The 16,154-nt window shown below is 47.3% G+C and overlaps 1 protein-coding gene across 2 annotated transcripts in view; it reads right to left on the bottom strand.

Moving 5' to 3' along the window:
* Positions 1–16,154, bottom strand: part of LAMA5 (laminin subunit alpha 5) — a 346,280-nt gene that overhangs the window by 48,152 nt on the left and 281,974 nt on the right. For both annotated transcript variants that reach the window (XM_078651602.1, XM_078651601.1), the window contains exons 57-62: positions 9,675–9,777; positions 8,886–8,999; positions 8,550–8,729; positions 7,741–7,883; positions 5,845–6,030; positions 3,571–3,707 (exon numbers count right to left, since the gene is read on the bottom strand). In XM_078651602.1, coding sequence (XP_078507728.1) covers positions 3,571–3,707; positions 5,845–6,030; positions 7,741–7,883; positions 8,550–8,729; positions 8,886–8,999; positions 9,675–9,777 — 863 coding nt within the window. The remainder of the gene's footprint in view (positions 1–3,570; positions 3,708–5,844; positions 6,031–7,740; positions 7,884–8,549; positions 8,730–8,885; positions 9,000–9,674; positions 9,778–16,154) is intronic.

A 16,154-nucleotide genomic window follows, 5' to 3' on the forward strand; every position in this document is an offset into this window, starting at 1 on the left:
CCTCCTGCTGCAATAAGTGCAAGTGCTCTGCGGACATAGGCCTTTGCCTTGGCGGGATGTTGGGTGGAGTGGATTTCAACTCTAGGCAATAACCATACTGGACTAGTTGACGCACCCACCTGTCTGTGGTGATGTTTCTCCAGACGGGCAGGAACTGCTGCAGTCTCCCCCCGACAGGTGTTAAGTGGTCGGGGGGCAGTGACAGAGAGTCACTGTTTGCTTGGGGTAGAGGAGCGGGAGCTGTTGTTTCCTCTGCCGCGACCTCTGTTGCTGTTATTTCTGTAACCACCCTTGTTCTGTTTTGTGAACGAGGATTGTGCTCCACCTTTTGAGAATTGAGATTGTTGACCCATTTGTCCTCTGGTGACTCCACGTGCACCTGAGCGACGAAAATTGTTGCCACGAAACTGTTGTGACTGTAGGGCCCCCATGGACTTAGCAGTTTCTGTGTCCTTTTTTATCTTTTCGAGGGTGGTGTCAACATCTGGACCAAACAGTCGATCAGGATTGACTGGCTGATTAAGGATGGTTGTCTGAATATCAGGTTTAAACCCAGATATGCGGAGCCAAGCCTGTCGTCTCAGCATGACGCTAGTGTTGATCGCCCTAGCTGCTGTGTCTGCGGCGTCAAGTGCACACTTGATGGCTGCGTTGGAGATCAATTTTCCTTCCTCTATAAGCAGTTTTGTGCCCTCTTGAAACTTTGGAGGCAGGTGTTGTACAATCTGTTCTAGGGTGTCATAATGCGCCCTATCGTAACGTGCTAAGAGTGCTTGTGTATTAGAAATACGCCAAAAGTTGGCAGCTTGTGCAGCTACTCTTTTGCCCCCTGCCCCTAGCACTTTGGACTCCTTATCCGGGGGAGGAGCTTCACCCGTTGTTTGGGAGTTGGCCCGTTTGCGGGCATTGGCGACCACCAGGGAGTCTAGCGGCAACTGTCCCCGAATGTATGCAGGGTCTGCAGGTGCTGGTCTGTACTTTTTTTCAATACGTGGATTGACCACTCTCGCCCTAGTGGGTTCCTTAAAGATGTCCGCAGCATGTTTGAGGACTCCCTTGAGCATAGGCAGTGTCTTTACAGTCCTCTCAGAGACTGAAAACGTGTCAAAGAGAAAGTCTTCTTCAACCGGGTCAGCATGCATGTCCACATCATGATTAGCAGCTGCCCTCTCAATTAGTGCATGAAAACCTGCAGAATCCTCTGTTGGGGATGCACGTGCACTGAATGGTTGTGGATCTTGCCCCACACTCTGGGTGCCTTGGTCACCAATGTCATCATATGCATATGGATGTGCATCTGGTTCATTGATGGGGAAGGTGTATTGGTCCTCTTCATCATATCCCTCCCCTTCAGATTGGTCAGGTGAGGGAGTAGGGCTTCTTCTAGGAGGAGGCTGGATAGGCTCAATCAGGTTAGAAGCGTCCTGAGGCACCCTTTTCTTCTTTAGTGGGATGACATAGGAGTCCAGAGGCTCCGAAGTGATCCTCCTTTTGTATAGGGTTAATTTGCCTGTGTTGGCGTCGATGAAGTGCTCCGAATCGTCCTCTGATTCGAGTTCTCGACCTGAAGGTGCACCTGCCGTAGAAGAATCCGACTTCTTTGGCGTCGATTTCGTGGAAAAAGCCTTCGGAGCCTCTTTCGGCGGCAGAAGGAAGAGAAGCTTACTCTTAGGCTTTGCCGGAGCGTCCTTCGGCGTCTGAGGCGACGGCAACGGAGCCGACATAGCAGCGGCCTTGTCCCTGATTCTCTGTAGCGAAGCGGCGATGGGGGACGCTTCACTCACAGTGTCTTTTGTCGCTGACGAGGGTGTCTTGACCTTCCCCTCGGATCCGACGTCATGGTGGCCTTTCTTAGGTTTGGACGCCGATGCAGGTGTCGCCGACCCAGAGTCCTTGGATCGATGCGCAGATGTGCCAGCTGTCGATCCGTGCGACTTCGTCGGTTCCGCGTCCACTACGCGACCGACCAACGGAGTCCCAGGCGTAACCGGAGCCGTGCCGCTGGCCTTGGCGTGCTTAGACGGCGTCGCCGCGGTCGATCCGTGCCGACCACCTTTTGTAGAGGATCCCTCCTCTTGCGCCGATTTTGACCCTTTGGAATCGACCGGCTTCTTCGACTTCTGCGGACCGGAGGTCGACGGAGCCGATGCGGCGGCGGGTGCAGTAGTTTTCTGTGTGCCGGCCGCCATTTTAGGGACGCTCGAGTCCATAAGTTTCGGTTTCGTTTTAGGGTCGGCCATTTTAGGTGTAGTCGACACTGTAGGTTTCGGTTTTGATGTGGCCTGCTCAGCAAGTATGTCCGTGGCCGGGCCTGATGGCGGGGCCGTGGCTTGCGGCACGGGGTCTTGGGTAAGGCCGACTGGCGATCCCGTGACCCGATCGTGATCTTCGAAACCTTCGGGGCATAGCTCGTCCCCTGAGCTATCTTCCGCGGCCCCATAAATTTCTTCGACGTCCCCTACCTCGTCGACGTATTCAAGGCCTTGACCCGCGACTCCGTCGTCGTCCGCCGGATCCGCCTCGACCTCCGTTTCGGGTGGGGATATCTGGAGATGATGACCCTGTTCATCTTCTTCTTGGTCGCCGAAGATGTTTTCTGGATCCGGGGCCGCTTGTCTGGCCTCCAGGCGCACCGCGCGCCGGAGCTTAAGAGTTTTCTTTGACCGGAACTGAGCGCAAGCCTTGCACTTGCCGTCGTCATGGTCCGGTGAAAGGCATTTGTTACAGACCGGGTGCAGGTCTATATGTGGGTACTTAGACCCACAGAGCGGACAGTACTTAAACGGACTCCGCTCCATGCTTGAAACTAGCGGTCGTGTCGCGATGAGAAGGCCTCGACGTCCGAAGAGTGAAAAACTCCGCTGAATCCGACTCCAAGAGTTGGAAGAACTCGAGACCGTGCGCAAACAATACCGACGCTATAAAATATAAGACCTTTTGGTCTTAAAAAGTAAGTTTTACTCGGTTCCGACAGAGAGAAGTCGAGACCGCATCCGAACCCAATGGCGGAAAAAAACAATCTGAGGATGGAGCCGATGCCCATGCGCACTGTAGTCCAGGGGAGGAGCCACCTATCTCAGGATACTTCGAAGACTCTTCCAGGACAACAATGTGCGATCATCCGGACCCAACACTAGGCGGCGATCTAATGCTAAGATATGAATTTAGCAGCCCACATGCCTCGAACTAGGTGTTTATCCGTTTTTTTGTGTGCAAAATCCAGTGTTTCAATTTCTCCGGCTTTGAACAGAAAATCATGCGGTGGAAATAACCACATTTGTGGCACAGAGAGGGCTAACTGAGCTGGCGTCTTAACAGGTGCCATTCACAAATCTACCTCCTAGAACTTTCCTCGCTTGCAACTTTCTGGAAGATATTCACTAGGAGCGAAGAGGGTGTATCCAGAGGAGGCAATCGCCAGAAGCCATGGCTTCTAGTGTTCTCAAAATCTGTCCAAAAGGACCCTATGCTGGGGTCTATAAACAGTCTGCACTGGCATCAAACTGTAGACTCAAATACTAAGGTGATATGTGTAAACCATGTCCATCCATTAGGTTGCCTTGAAATTACCTTTCAATGCTGATCGTGGCAAACTGCTCACTGATCTCCTCGTCAATGGTCAGCAGGGTGGGGTCTTCATCTCCAAGCCTGTAGACCCACTCCATCTTTCCCTGTCTCATCACAACACCGATGTAGTCTCCAGATGCCTGAAAGAGATTTCACAAAAGAAAATGTACTAAGATTGCAGGAGAATGGCAGATTGACTGATCACCAATGCAGAAGCTACAGAGAGATTCTTGGAGCCAACCTCACGAAAAAGCCTGACGTTCAGAGTGCAGACAGCAAACTCCAATATGTGAAGCGGTTTCATACACAAGCCGTGAAATTACAGCCCAGTTAAAGGGCGAGAGAACATGGTGCATCTCTTTCCCGAAAGCTCAGAATCCACTCACGAGTAATAATGGATGCTAGAGCAAATTACGAAAAGCAACATAACTTTACAAGTGCAATAAATTCAGGATAAGATCTCAAAGAGGCAGTGGAGGTGCAGAACTCAAAACATAGAAGGGCAAATCACCATAGCAGATTTGGAATTGTAGTCAAAGGATCACATGAACTGCACATAAGCTTCGTAGACTTTCAACTCACTATAGAAGCGACAAAACCAAAGCTAATGCATTTTCGGAAGCACTGAAATCTAAATTCTAACACTGTGAATGAGTCATAACATAACACGCCAATACTGAACATTCGACTTTTCTTAAATATTATCCAAATCAAGGGGGTCATTGATTGTGGTTAGATCTTAAGTTTGAATTACTAATTAAATGTTTTTACATGCTGAATGCTGGTAGAGACCATGTAAACATTTATTTTGTGAGGTGTTCATTCATGGGGCAATGGGTTCATGGCACTTATCTGGCTTCCAGGTCCAATTCCAAGGTTTCCTGTGTGATAATGAGGTAGGTGAGATGAAACAGGTTGTGGTTATTTTTGCTTAGTGTCAAAAAGATTGTGATTATATGATAGAACTGTGAGAGACAGTGGGAGACTGGCAGCGTCTCTGGTACAGCGAGAGATGGGCCCTTGAGCCACCATGAGAGCTAGGCCCTTCATGCTACTGAGAAACATGGGCTCCTCTGGACACCATGGGCATGAACTCTCATGGCATAGTGAAGCATGCAAGCACAGGTCTCCTTGCACAACCCAGGCCTATGTCTCACAGTGCCAGAAGAACCTGTGCCACATTGTGCAAGACGTGCCCACGCCTTACTGTGTCATGAGGCATGGGTTCTTTTAGTTCCTTGAGCTGTGTGAGTTCATGGCAACATGACATGGATATTCATTGCACCATGAGACATGTCTGGAGCCCTTTCGGGAACGGTCCAAACCCGACCGCGGAAAAAAGAATCTGAAGATGGCGCCCAAGGGTGGAAGCTTCCGCAGGAAGCGTGCCGACGTCACAGGAAGTACACCAAAAGGTGAGACGTCGAAGCCCACCTGGGCTACGAAAAATAAATAAAGAAAGTAAAGACTACGAATCTGGACCCAACCACCAGACCACGGAATAATGCACAGCATAGTGAATCCAGAAAGATTCACGCTGCAAAACCTGTGCCACACTGTGCAAGACGTGCCCACGCCTTACTGTGTCATGAGACATGGGTTCTTTTAGTTCCTTGAGCTGTGTGAGTTCATGGCAACATGAAACATGGATATTCATTGCACCATGAGACATGGCAATTATGCCACAGTGACATATAAGCACTTCAGAACCCATGATACATGGGCAGTCATAACACAGAAGCACTCATGGCACTGAGCTATATGGACATTAACCCCTTCCACGCTGATGACGAGCTGGGCTCGTCATGAGGTAGCCTCCTGCTACGCTGATGACGAGCCCAGCTCGTCACGTAACATGCGCTTTCGCAAAACTCCGCGTGCGGGCGGAATTCCGCCCACACGCATGCGGTTAATGGCACCATGAGACATAGGCTGTACTTTGAGACAGTGCATTTATTTCACTAAGTACGGGTATCAACCGCATGCGCGCTAGCGGTTTTCCCGCTGCGCGCTGCGTTTTTTAAAAAGCCGCGTTACATGACGAGCTGAGCTCGTCATGAGCGTGCGAGCGGCACAACTCATGACGAGCTCGTCATGAGCGCGGAAGGGGTTAAGGTACTGAGACAGAGACACTGAGACATTGGCAGTCCTGGCACCGAAGACACAGGGACACCTAATCTGGTAGGAGATGGTTGTGGAATTTATTCAATGGCTTCCAAGTTGAAATGGGGGACTGCTTGCATAGTGACAAACAAAATAATTAGTTCACATTCTTACGTCTCGAGGTCCAAGGTAAAGGACGAAGCGTGTAGGGCTGTCCTCGGTCTGACGCCTCTTCTTTCCTTTAAATTCTGGGTTCTGGATGTAAAACTTCAGGGACGTGTAGGGGGCAAGATCTTCGAGATTGCTGGGGGTACGCATCAACACACCAGAATTGCCATTGAATTTCATTGGGATCTTCACCTAAAGAAGACCGGGCAAAAAAAGTGAACAAACAATGTAAACCAATATCTTCAAGCCCCTGACCACACCACATTTTTCTTTATTGTTTGCAGTTTTATATAAAGTGTCCCCTTGGTCCAAGGGCATTAAAGCACTTTACACCAGATCAGATTTTGTTTCTTAGGCATAGATTTCCCTAGAATCATGTGATGTTGAGCTGGCGCAGGGTCTCAAACCTACTTCCCCACTTCTCACAACAAACACTTAACAAGTACTTTGACAAATGCACCTAAAAACTTCAAATAACTTTTTTCCACGTCACATTGGCATGCTATCAAACCCATTGTTATCTGGACTACTACTCAGCTAAAAGTACCACTAATAAACTAGTCCTGTAATAGTGTCCTCCTTGTTTCCGGCCTATAAGCCATCCAGTCACTTGAACAAGTCCTCAACTGTGCTACCTTCACAGTGGCCTTGCTTCACACCACCACTACCTACTCGTATTAACACGAACACCAAGAGTACTCTTTTACTGCGTACCACTGCTTCCTCCGTCTGCATGAAAGTCGTCACTAGCTCACCATCTCCAAATTACAGATTTAGGTTGTTACACGTAAGGGTGCCCGAACACAGGAAAGTTATACTCTTTGACCTTCCATCTGTACCTACCACATGCACCTTCAAAGTAACTACCAGAGAGCACTGTCATCTACTTGTCAACATCTCCTCCTTCACCATATGCCCCACCATGAATCCCCAGGCCTCTTTACTATGTCCAAGCTTTTAAAGGGCAATGATCAGTGCTTTATACCTCTACTCCCTTCCACCTAAAGTGGTGTGCTCAAGTAACACATGGGGCAACATACAGTGTTCAAAAATAAAGATGTGTTTCCTCTTATGTCGGTGGACTCTAAGGACTGGTCTTGATGGGGGAAAAAACACTACTGTTGAGCTTCCAACACGATATCAAGACTGTTCAGCATACAGCAGCCAAAGACTTCCTCCTTCCTCTCAGTAGCGGGTGGCACAGTGCCACAGATTACAGCCCCTCCCACTGTGACACATTACAACAAGCAGCTACAAAAAAATTATATTCATTCTTGAGCACTAAGCAAACTTTGCTTCCAAGAAAGCAGGCAGGCTGGGGCACTTACAAGGGTTATCCTGTTCTCGTGACAGGCAGAATACAGGTGAACATGTGAACAACCAACCAAACACAGACCTTAAGGCCAGCTAATGCTCTGTCAAAGAGCACCCCATAGCATAGCAAGCAACATGCAGTGTGAGATGGGGACATGGCTAGGATCCTGTGAAGTGGGGCTGAACCTCACAACTTAAACCCTCAATACTTTTATCCAACACACCCAGCAGATCTGACAAACAGGATGTGCAGGTCCTGTGTTTACTTAAAGCAGATAAGTCCTCTAAATTCAGGAGATTCAGCTCTTAAATGCCAGAATTACACTTCTATTACCTCTTGAATGAAACAATGAAACATTTGGCTCCTAAGAGTGTAGCTTGAGAGTTGCACCAGATTCCAAAATCGAAGTATCATTGCTTAGGTTTGGGGCCTTTCTTCTGCAAGCCAAGTTCTCTGTGCTTTTGGAGTCCTCTGTCAGTTGATGTCCCACTACCACCCTGTATGGCCTCCTTCTCCTCCATGGTGCTTTATATTCATTATCCCATTTCACAGCAGCTAATGTCATCCCTGGCATGTGATGTTCCTACCTTACTAGCAGCATTCCTGGCTTGGGCAATCAGCTGTCGGATCTGCTGGATTTTGTCTGAAATGCTACCATTTTGGCTTTTTCGTTTCTCCAAGTTGTTCAGTTTCTGCAGAAGAAGCGGGACAGTGCTGTCCAGCTCGGAAACTAAATATTTTTGGCATGGAAGAGACCAGGAAGAGGAAAAAAAGAGCAGTTAGGAACAGAAATGTCACAAACCTAGAAGAAGGCAATGCCCCCATTTAAGAGATTATCAGGTGGAACAAGATGAGATTATCTGATATATATACAACAAGGCAGATAAATCAGGTCTTTGGATAGCAATGGTGCCAGAAAATGTCTACATAGGTCTCCATACCCAACTGGATGAAACAAGACAAAACTTTGAAGATGAATCCATCAGCAATTATTTATATGATTATGTGAATAAAGAAGCTATCTAGCATTTACCCTCTTAATTTGTTGATGGCTCCTTTTCCCTTCTACTACAACCATTCTGGAAACTCAAACATACGTATGGGCAGAAATGTTGCCTTCTAAGAAGCGTTGCCCGTCGAATTAAGTAGCATTTTTTAGTTTACTGAAAAACGCCCCTCAATAGTTTCTTTTTTATGGCTTTGAATTTGTATTTTACAAGCCCTCCCAACACACCCTCCCTCCCCATATCCATTGTCATCTCTCTCTCGCCCACTAGTAGTGACTAGTGCAGGACTTTCCTCCTATTGCCTCGCTTCTTCTCTCTCAAGCTACCAGTCACCCCCATATAACCATCAGATCTCAACTCCCCCAAGATACATTTCAAAATTGACTCACCAGATGAATCTGCTTCTTGCACGGCTTGGCTCAAATCATTGTTGGTCATGTTGCCATACTTCTCCGTCCATTGGTCGATATTTTTCTTCATGTCTGTCACTGCATTATTCACTGCGGTGGCCTTGGCACTAGCATCGGCAGCGGATGCCTTGGCAGCTTGGAGAGTATCCGCCACATCACCTTGGGTACAGGAAACATACACGCCATTCAGTGGAAGATGTGCAGACCCACACCCCAGGAGAATGTGAACTCCTACCAAAGTCAATATCACAGGAGTACAGACCACGTCCTACTCCCACAAAACCAGCCCACACACTAGACCAAAGTGCAACCTACCCATGTTTACATTGAGACTGTCCAGGGTAGACTGTAGGTCTTTCTGCAGCTGATCCTTTTTGGTCTTGGCATCTCTGAGCCGGTCCTTAGCATCCTGAAGTCTTTTCTTCACATCTTTAAAGAAAGTTTAGATTTTTAACCTGCACTTTCTTCCAGTCTAGCATTCAATAGTCAATGGGTTTCAATGTTTCTGTGTGGTTTACATCAAAGACAACATATAATAAAGATATACATTGTGTGACAGCAGAAAATGGGCAATGCTCATGTTCCATTGTTTCTCCCAATTTGAGATGAATAGAGAAGGAGAAACCTATGCACTTCAAAAATGCAGACCTCTAAGAGAGGACGTGGCCTAACAGCTAGGTCGGGCGATCTCAAATCGAGGGAACCGGGTTAGTTTCTTGGCAGAGACGCTTAACATCCTGTGGTTCTGGCCAAATCACTTAATCTCCCTGTGCCTATCAAAAAATTAATGTGTCCTTGTGTAATGCAACTGGTGCTCATATAAAGCACTCTGATACCGGATACCTTAGGGTCAAGTTTGCGCTATATAAAAAAACACTCAGACAAAAAGATAAAGGGATGAGCATAGCATATATTAGTGGTCACTAAAAAACAATGCAATTCAGGCAGACTCGTAAAGGAATGGTTTACTTACTACCGCTTTCATCTCTGGCACCCAGAAAACTCTTATATAGCCCTGTACGCATGAGTAACGGGAGCACAGGATCTGCATGTGTGGGTCCCATAAAAGTTTTGAATCTGTGAGCGACAGGAATGTTTTCTTACCTCCATTTAATTGACTTTGTTCCTTCTTTGCAGCTTCCTCGAAGTTCCGACTCTTTTTCTTCAGATTTTTGGCTTTCTTATCAAGGTCTTCTGCCTCAACACTCTGTAAAAGAGCACAAATACAAGTTGGCACAAGCAAAAGACGGTCATGAGCCTAGAAATACCCACCTTCCCTCGAAACAACCAATGATGAACACATAAGATCCACCAACTGGTTAACTTCTCGTTCTACCTTATTTGGTAAGTCGGGTTTGATCGATTAAAACATACAACCTCATGCAGTGCAAGGCAGTGGCAGGTCACAAAGAAAAAGCTCACACATACAGGCTGTGCACAGCAAGGGCAGAGATCGGAGGGACAACCACTCGGGCATGTGCTAAATGTCACTGCTCATGCCTACCCCAAGAAACAGGGGGAACTTCATCTTCTCAGTTTCTTCCCTCATAGGACACTGTAAGGAAACATGCCTTTTGCAGGTTTATCCCCACTTTTTGCTCCTAATTTGACTTCTGGGTACTGGTGTAATGTCCTGAGCCATGCTAGACAGGACTAAGTGCATGTGCTCTGGCCTGTAAAATGGTTCATATTTAATTGGCTTGCCCCCAACTGGCCTAGCCTAACTTACTTTTAAGTCCCTAGTGCATGGTACCAGGTGTACCCAGGGTCTGTAAGTTAGAGTTCCCCCAGGGACTGCAGCATTTGTTGTGGCACTCTGAGTGGGACAAGGTAAAACATGGCTCCCAGTCTGCCACTGCAGATGGGAAAAGCACTTTTAAACTCCTAACTAGACTTTGCCATTTAAGGTAATGGTAAAGCCCAAACCTACCCTTTTAATATATGTACATCACCCTTAAGATAGGCATAACAAGCCCTCGGGATTTCAAAAGACTTCTCCAAGAGAAAAACAAGTGCAATCATCCGAGCCCAACACCAGATGGCGATCTAGTTCCCATTCGTGTATTTGTTCTGACTGTCTGCTTAAGATGTCTGCTATCTGATTTTGAACTCCTGGAAGGTGTTCGGCTAACAGATAGATGTTTTGAGGAATGGCCCATCTCCAAATTTCCTGCGCTAGTCTGGATAGTTGGAGAGAGTGTGTCCCCCCCTGTTTTTGAATATAATACATCGCTGTCATGTTGTCTGTTCTGACCAGGACTGCTTTGTTGAGAATATGCATTTGAAAAGCTTTTAATGCTAGGAACACTGCTAGTAGTTCTAGATGATTTATGTGCAGTCGTTTGTGCTGTACACTCCATCTCCCTTGTACTGTGTATCTCTCCATATGTGCTCCCCATCCGGTGAGCGATGCATCCGCTGTTAGTACCACTTGTGGAATTGGTTCTAGGAACGACCGCCCTTTGGACATGTTTGTTGTAATCCACCACTTCAGAGAGCGATGCGTGCGGTCGTCTACCAACACCAGATCTGTAATATGACCTTGAGCCTGATTCCACTGTGTTGCTAGACATTCTTGAAGCGGACGCAATTGTAGTTTGGCATATGGGATTAACAGTATGCAAGAGGACATCATCCCTAATAACGGCATGAACACTCGAGCTGTTAATGAGTGTTGCGGTTGAAATCTTTGAATTAAGGTGAGCATTGTCTGAATCCTGACTGGATTGGGGTATACTATGGCTTTTTCTGTATTTATAGTAGCCCCTAGATATTGTTGAATTTTGTTTGGTTGCAGGTGGGATTTTGTGTAGTTCACCGTAAACCCTAGCTGGTGCAGCAGTTGAATTGTCTTTTGTGTGTTTTTAAAGACATTCCTTTTGTGACTTGGCCTTTATTAGCCAGTCGTCCAAGTAAGGGAAGACATATTTGCTGTCTTCTTAGGTGTGCCGCAACCACTGCTAGGCATTTTGTGATTTATGTATCCATTGAGAGGTCTGAGGTCTAGTATAGGCCTTCGAGATCCGTCTTTTTTGGGAATTAGAAAGTATAGCGAGTATACTCCTGTTCCTTGTTGATGTTGTGGAACCTCCTCTATCGCATGCTTTTGTAGCAGTGATAGTACTTCTTGTTTTAATAATGTTAGATGATCTTGACTCATTGGACGCTGTCTGGGGGGGATGTTTGGTGGGGTAGCAGTGAGTTCTAGGCAATAACCATGTTGGGTAATTTGTCTCACCCACCTGTCTGATGTGATGTTTTCCCAGACAGGGAGGAACTGTGATAGGCGTCCCTCGACCGGTGTTGCATGGTCTGGGGGGAGCTGTATGAAGTCAGTTTTTTGGGGTAGGAGAGTTGCGGTTGTTGTGGTTTCCGCGACCTCTGCCCTTGTTGTTGTTACCTCGGTAACTGCCTCTAGAATTACCTTTGGGTGATGTTGGTGTAAAAGAGGTTGATTGCTGGCTTGTGCCTGTATTCTTTGATCCGCCTCTGTAGGTGGATCTACGAAAGGAACCTCTCTGAGATGGCTGTTGCAATGCTCCCATTGACTTAGCCGTTTCGGTGTCCTTTTTTATTTTCTCTAACGCTTCATCTGTGCCTGAGCCGAAGAGTGTTTTCCCATCAAAAGGCTGGTTCAATAAAGAAGTTTGTACCTCTTTTTTGAACCCTGAGACTCTGAGCCATGCATGTCTTCTTAGCATGATACTGGTGTTTATAGATCTTGCTGCAGTGTCTGCTGCGTCTAAGGCGCACTTAATGGAAGTGTTGGTTATTATCTTCCCTTCTTGTATCAGCTGATCTGCCCTTTTTTGATGTTCCTTAGGGAGATGTGTAATGAGTTTTTCTAACCCATCATAATGAGCTCTATCATAGCGTGCAAGTAGCGCTTGAGTATTTGCTATGCGCCAGCTGTTTGCTGCTTGTGATGCTACTCTCTTGCCAGAGGCATCTATTAACTTGGACTCCTTGTCAGGAGGAAGTGCTTCGCCTGCTGTTAGTGAGTTCGCCCTCTTACGAGCGTTTGAGACTACTAACGAGTCCAGAGGTATTTGTCCCTTAATAAATACTGGGGGCTGCCTTATACTTTTTGTCAATTCTTGGGTTTAACACCCTAGCCCTCACAGGATCTTTAAATATGTCTGATGTGTGAGTGAGGAGACCCTTAAGCATTGGTAGGGTCCCTGAAGATTTTTGTGCAGCAGGTAGTGTTTCTAAAAAGAAATCTATCTGAGGTTCCGCATGTAAATCTACCTTGTGGTATTTTGCTTCCCTATTAATCAATTGTGCAAAACCCGAATTATCATCAGGGGGAGAGGGTTTTGAGGGATACAGGTCAGGGTCATTATCATTATCTGACACTGCATCATAATCTTCCCATGGGACTGTGTCTTCTGGGATAGTATTGTTATCATCCCTAGGAAGGTCCCCATCCCCTGTGTCACTTTCTACATCTGTTTGAGGTGTAGATGGGCGTGGTGTAAGAGGTGGAGGGATAGCTGGCAGAGTATGAGGAAGAGGAGAAGAGGGTGTGTCCATAGGCTGTGGAGAAAGGGCAGGAGTTGTATTTGTCCCCATTGTTCTCTTCCTAGGATGAGGAGCTTTGTCCTCCAACGGTTGAGTCTTCCTCTTTTTAGGTAGTTCTGCCCCCACCTTGCCAGTTTGTGGATCAATTAACAAAGTCTTTTGTTTTGGATCTGTTTGTTGCTCCTGTGTTGGTACCGAAGTCTTTGGGTCCGATAGGTGCTTTTGCTTCTGTGTCTCGGTGTTATGTGTTTTCGGCACAGAGAGTTTGCTCGAGTCCGATTTTTTCGGTGTCGAGGGAGTCTTCTACGTCGAAGCATGTTTCGGTTTCGACATGGAATGTTTCGACTTTAAGCTCTCTTTGGTATTGAGCTTCGGTGTCGATGTCGACTGTTTCTCAGATCCGACATAGTGGGAGACCGAGTGTTTCGGTTTCATTGCCGAGCCAGAAGGCGGGGCGTCGGAAACTGTTTTCAGTTGTCTGACCGTGCTCGAAGGCGGGGTCGACACCAATCGGGGTCGGTTTTTGGCAAAGGGATGTTGTCACTCACGGTTTGATGAACGTCGACTTCTTCGACATCAGACTCGTCCGCTTCTGACCCCGACCCTTCCTCATCTTCTTCCTCCTCCTCGGGGTGTTCGGTCTCGAACAGTTCTGGGATTGCATCTGACTCCATCCTCGACATCTCGTGTCTTCGTGCTCGACGGTTTCTAATCGTCCACTTGGGAGGAGAAAGCCGCACAGGCTTCACAATCCCTGAATTCGTGGTCAGGTGACAAACAGAGGTTGCACACCTCGTGTAGGTCCTTGTGTGGGAATTTTGCACCACACGTTGGACATTTCTTGAATGGAGTCCTTTCCATGGACACCGGGCTGGACTACGTACAGATAGGCCTCCCGGTTCCGTCGACGTAGAGTTGGAAATCTTTGGTGTAGACGTCGAAGCGCGTCGAAATAGGAATTAACTCGCGCTCGATAAACAATACCGTCGAATTGGAAAGGGAATACGCGCCGAAATATAACTTTTTTCTCGAAGTCGATCCGGAGCGCTTCGATCCTCATCCGAACCCAATGGCGGAAAAAAAAAATCTAAGGATGGAGCCGATGCCCATGCGCATTATCACCCAAGGGAGGAGTCACCAGCCTCGTGACTACAAAAGACTTCTCCTAGAGAAAAACAAGTGCAATCATCCGAGCCCAACACCAGATGGCGATCTATTCATAATGTACCATCTGCAGCCCATATGCCTCAAACACATATATCTGCTGTCTTGGGGAGACGTGCTAACAACTCCCAGAAAAGGTAACAATAGAGGCCAGCCACTGGAGGAGTTGCTTGCATCCCACAGGCAGGAAGTCACCTGGGTGTTAGCCCAAAAGATAAGCTTCAAAGGTGAAGCCGCCTTTGAAGGGCAAATGGGGAACACTTTGAAAGGGGGGGCTGCTCTATTGCTTAGGTAGACAGGCTGGCACTAGGGATGGGGAAGGGGAAGTCAGTTGACAAACCGGTTTTCCAGGCGTGTGTAGGTCCCTTGGTAGCCACACTCCTATAGAAGCTGCCAAGGCAGGTTCAACCTTCTTCGGATTGGGCAGAATGGTGCATCCTGGGATAGCCAGATACCACACTTCCCAGGAAGTGGTCATCAGGAAGGAAATACTCTTGTAGCCCATTGACTACCAACTGCATCCTACCCTAAAGGCATTTTCTGAACATAAATAGGGCACCCTTGGCATCCAAAAACAGATCTCGACTGAAATGGAAGGACTGCCCTGCTGCACCGAGTTCCGGGCGAAGAAAGGCTTCATCGACTTGGACTGCACCTGGAGGCTAGCAAAGAAAAGTGACTGTGCCCGCTGTGTCCTGCTCAAAGAGAAGTCATCTCCATAGCCCAGTGAAAGCAAAGAGACTCCAAGGGTCTGCCGACAGGCCTCCTGTTCGCAGCACAGAGACACAACAGTTGAAGAAGCCTGCTATGGGCAAGTGGTAGACCAGATCCCTGTTCGCTGTTTTCGAGCAGTACCAGGGACCAGGACCCAATGCTCAGACATTGTACCATAGTCTGCTGTACCCAGGAGTGTCGTCAAAGTGCAGATGGTCACCCGGAAGGCAAGCTACAGCCAGTAGAAGGATTTGGCTGTGAACGCAACACCTAACGACTGCAATGACAGAACCTGTGCCTAGGACCCCCTCATCACCGTCTGGGACCGAGGAGTACCTACAGGAAATACTCCATCAACCGCGTCACATCCTTCAGCATCCTTCAGCATTCTGTATCCTCAGCATCAGGACCGTTCCATAAGAATCCATTCAACAGGGATAAAGTGACTAGAACTTTTGTAAGCCTGCTTCTTCTGAGGAGGTAACTGTTTCTGTGGGCCTTGCTGGTCCCCCATTCGGTTAGAGTTGCTAAGGGCTCCCTGGCTGGGTTGGATGCCCCAAGTAACTCTAACCCACCGCATTAGACTTTGCCTAACTTTTTGCTTAAAACGTTTCTAAGTGCCAAATTTGATGAATTTATCAATGCTGGTCACGGTTGAGTGAAATGCTGTACCTTGAAAATTCAATACCTCCAGTGGATTGTTTTTGTTGTGGTGTTTTGAGGAAATGGGGTGTATTATATGGGGTGGTTGTGTGACCTCACTGTGTAATACACTTAGCCACCCCTTTAGGACTCTTAGGTTTCATTTGGCAAATCTACAGATCAATCCTGGGTAGCTATGTCTCCGAGCAGTAAGGTTTACACAAAGGAACAAGTGTAAAGCATTTAAACAGCACCAAAACAATTGAAGAAAATCGACAAGACTCTAAAGAAATTCAACACCAATTTATAAAAACAGACTGTATTTTTGGACTCCACAACGAAAAACATCCACCGGAGAGTTACAGAGATCTAGGATTCAGAAGGGTAGATTTTCAAGTTCACTATTGCTTCACCTATTACACACAATCACCCACTGAATCGCTGATGCACATACCACAAATACGGACAGGATTAAAGATCACCCATTAAGAAGTGCACCCCCTCTTTCAAGGTGAGGACCCTGCTAGGCATTGCAGCTCC

This window comes from Lissotriton helveticus, chromosome 7 (genome assembly GCF_964261635.1).
Source record: "Lissotriton helveticus chromosome 7, aLisHel1.1, whole genome shotgun sequence".
Classification (NCBI taxonomy): domain Eukaryota; kingdom Metazoa; phylum Chordata; class Amphibia; order Caudata; family Salamandridae; genus Lissotriton; species Lissotriton helveticus.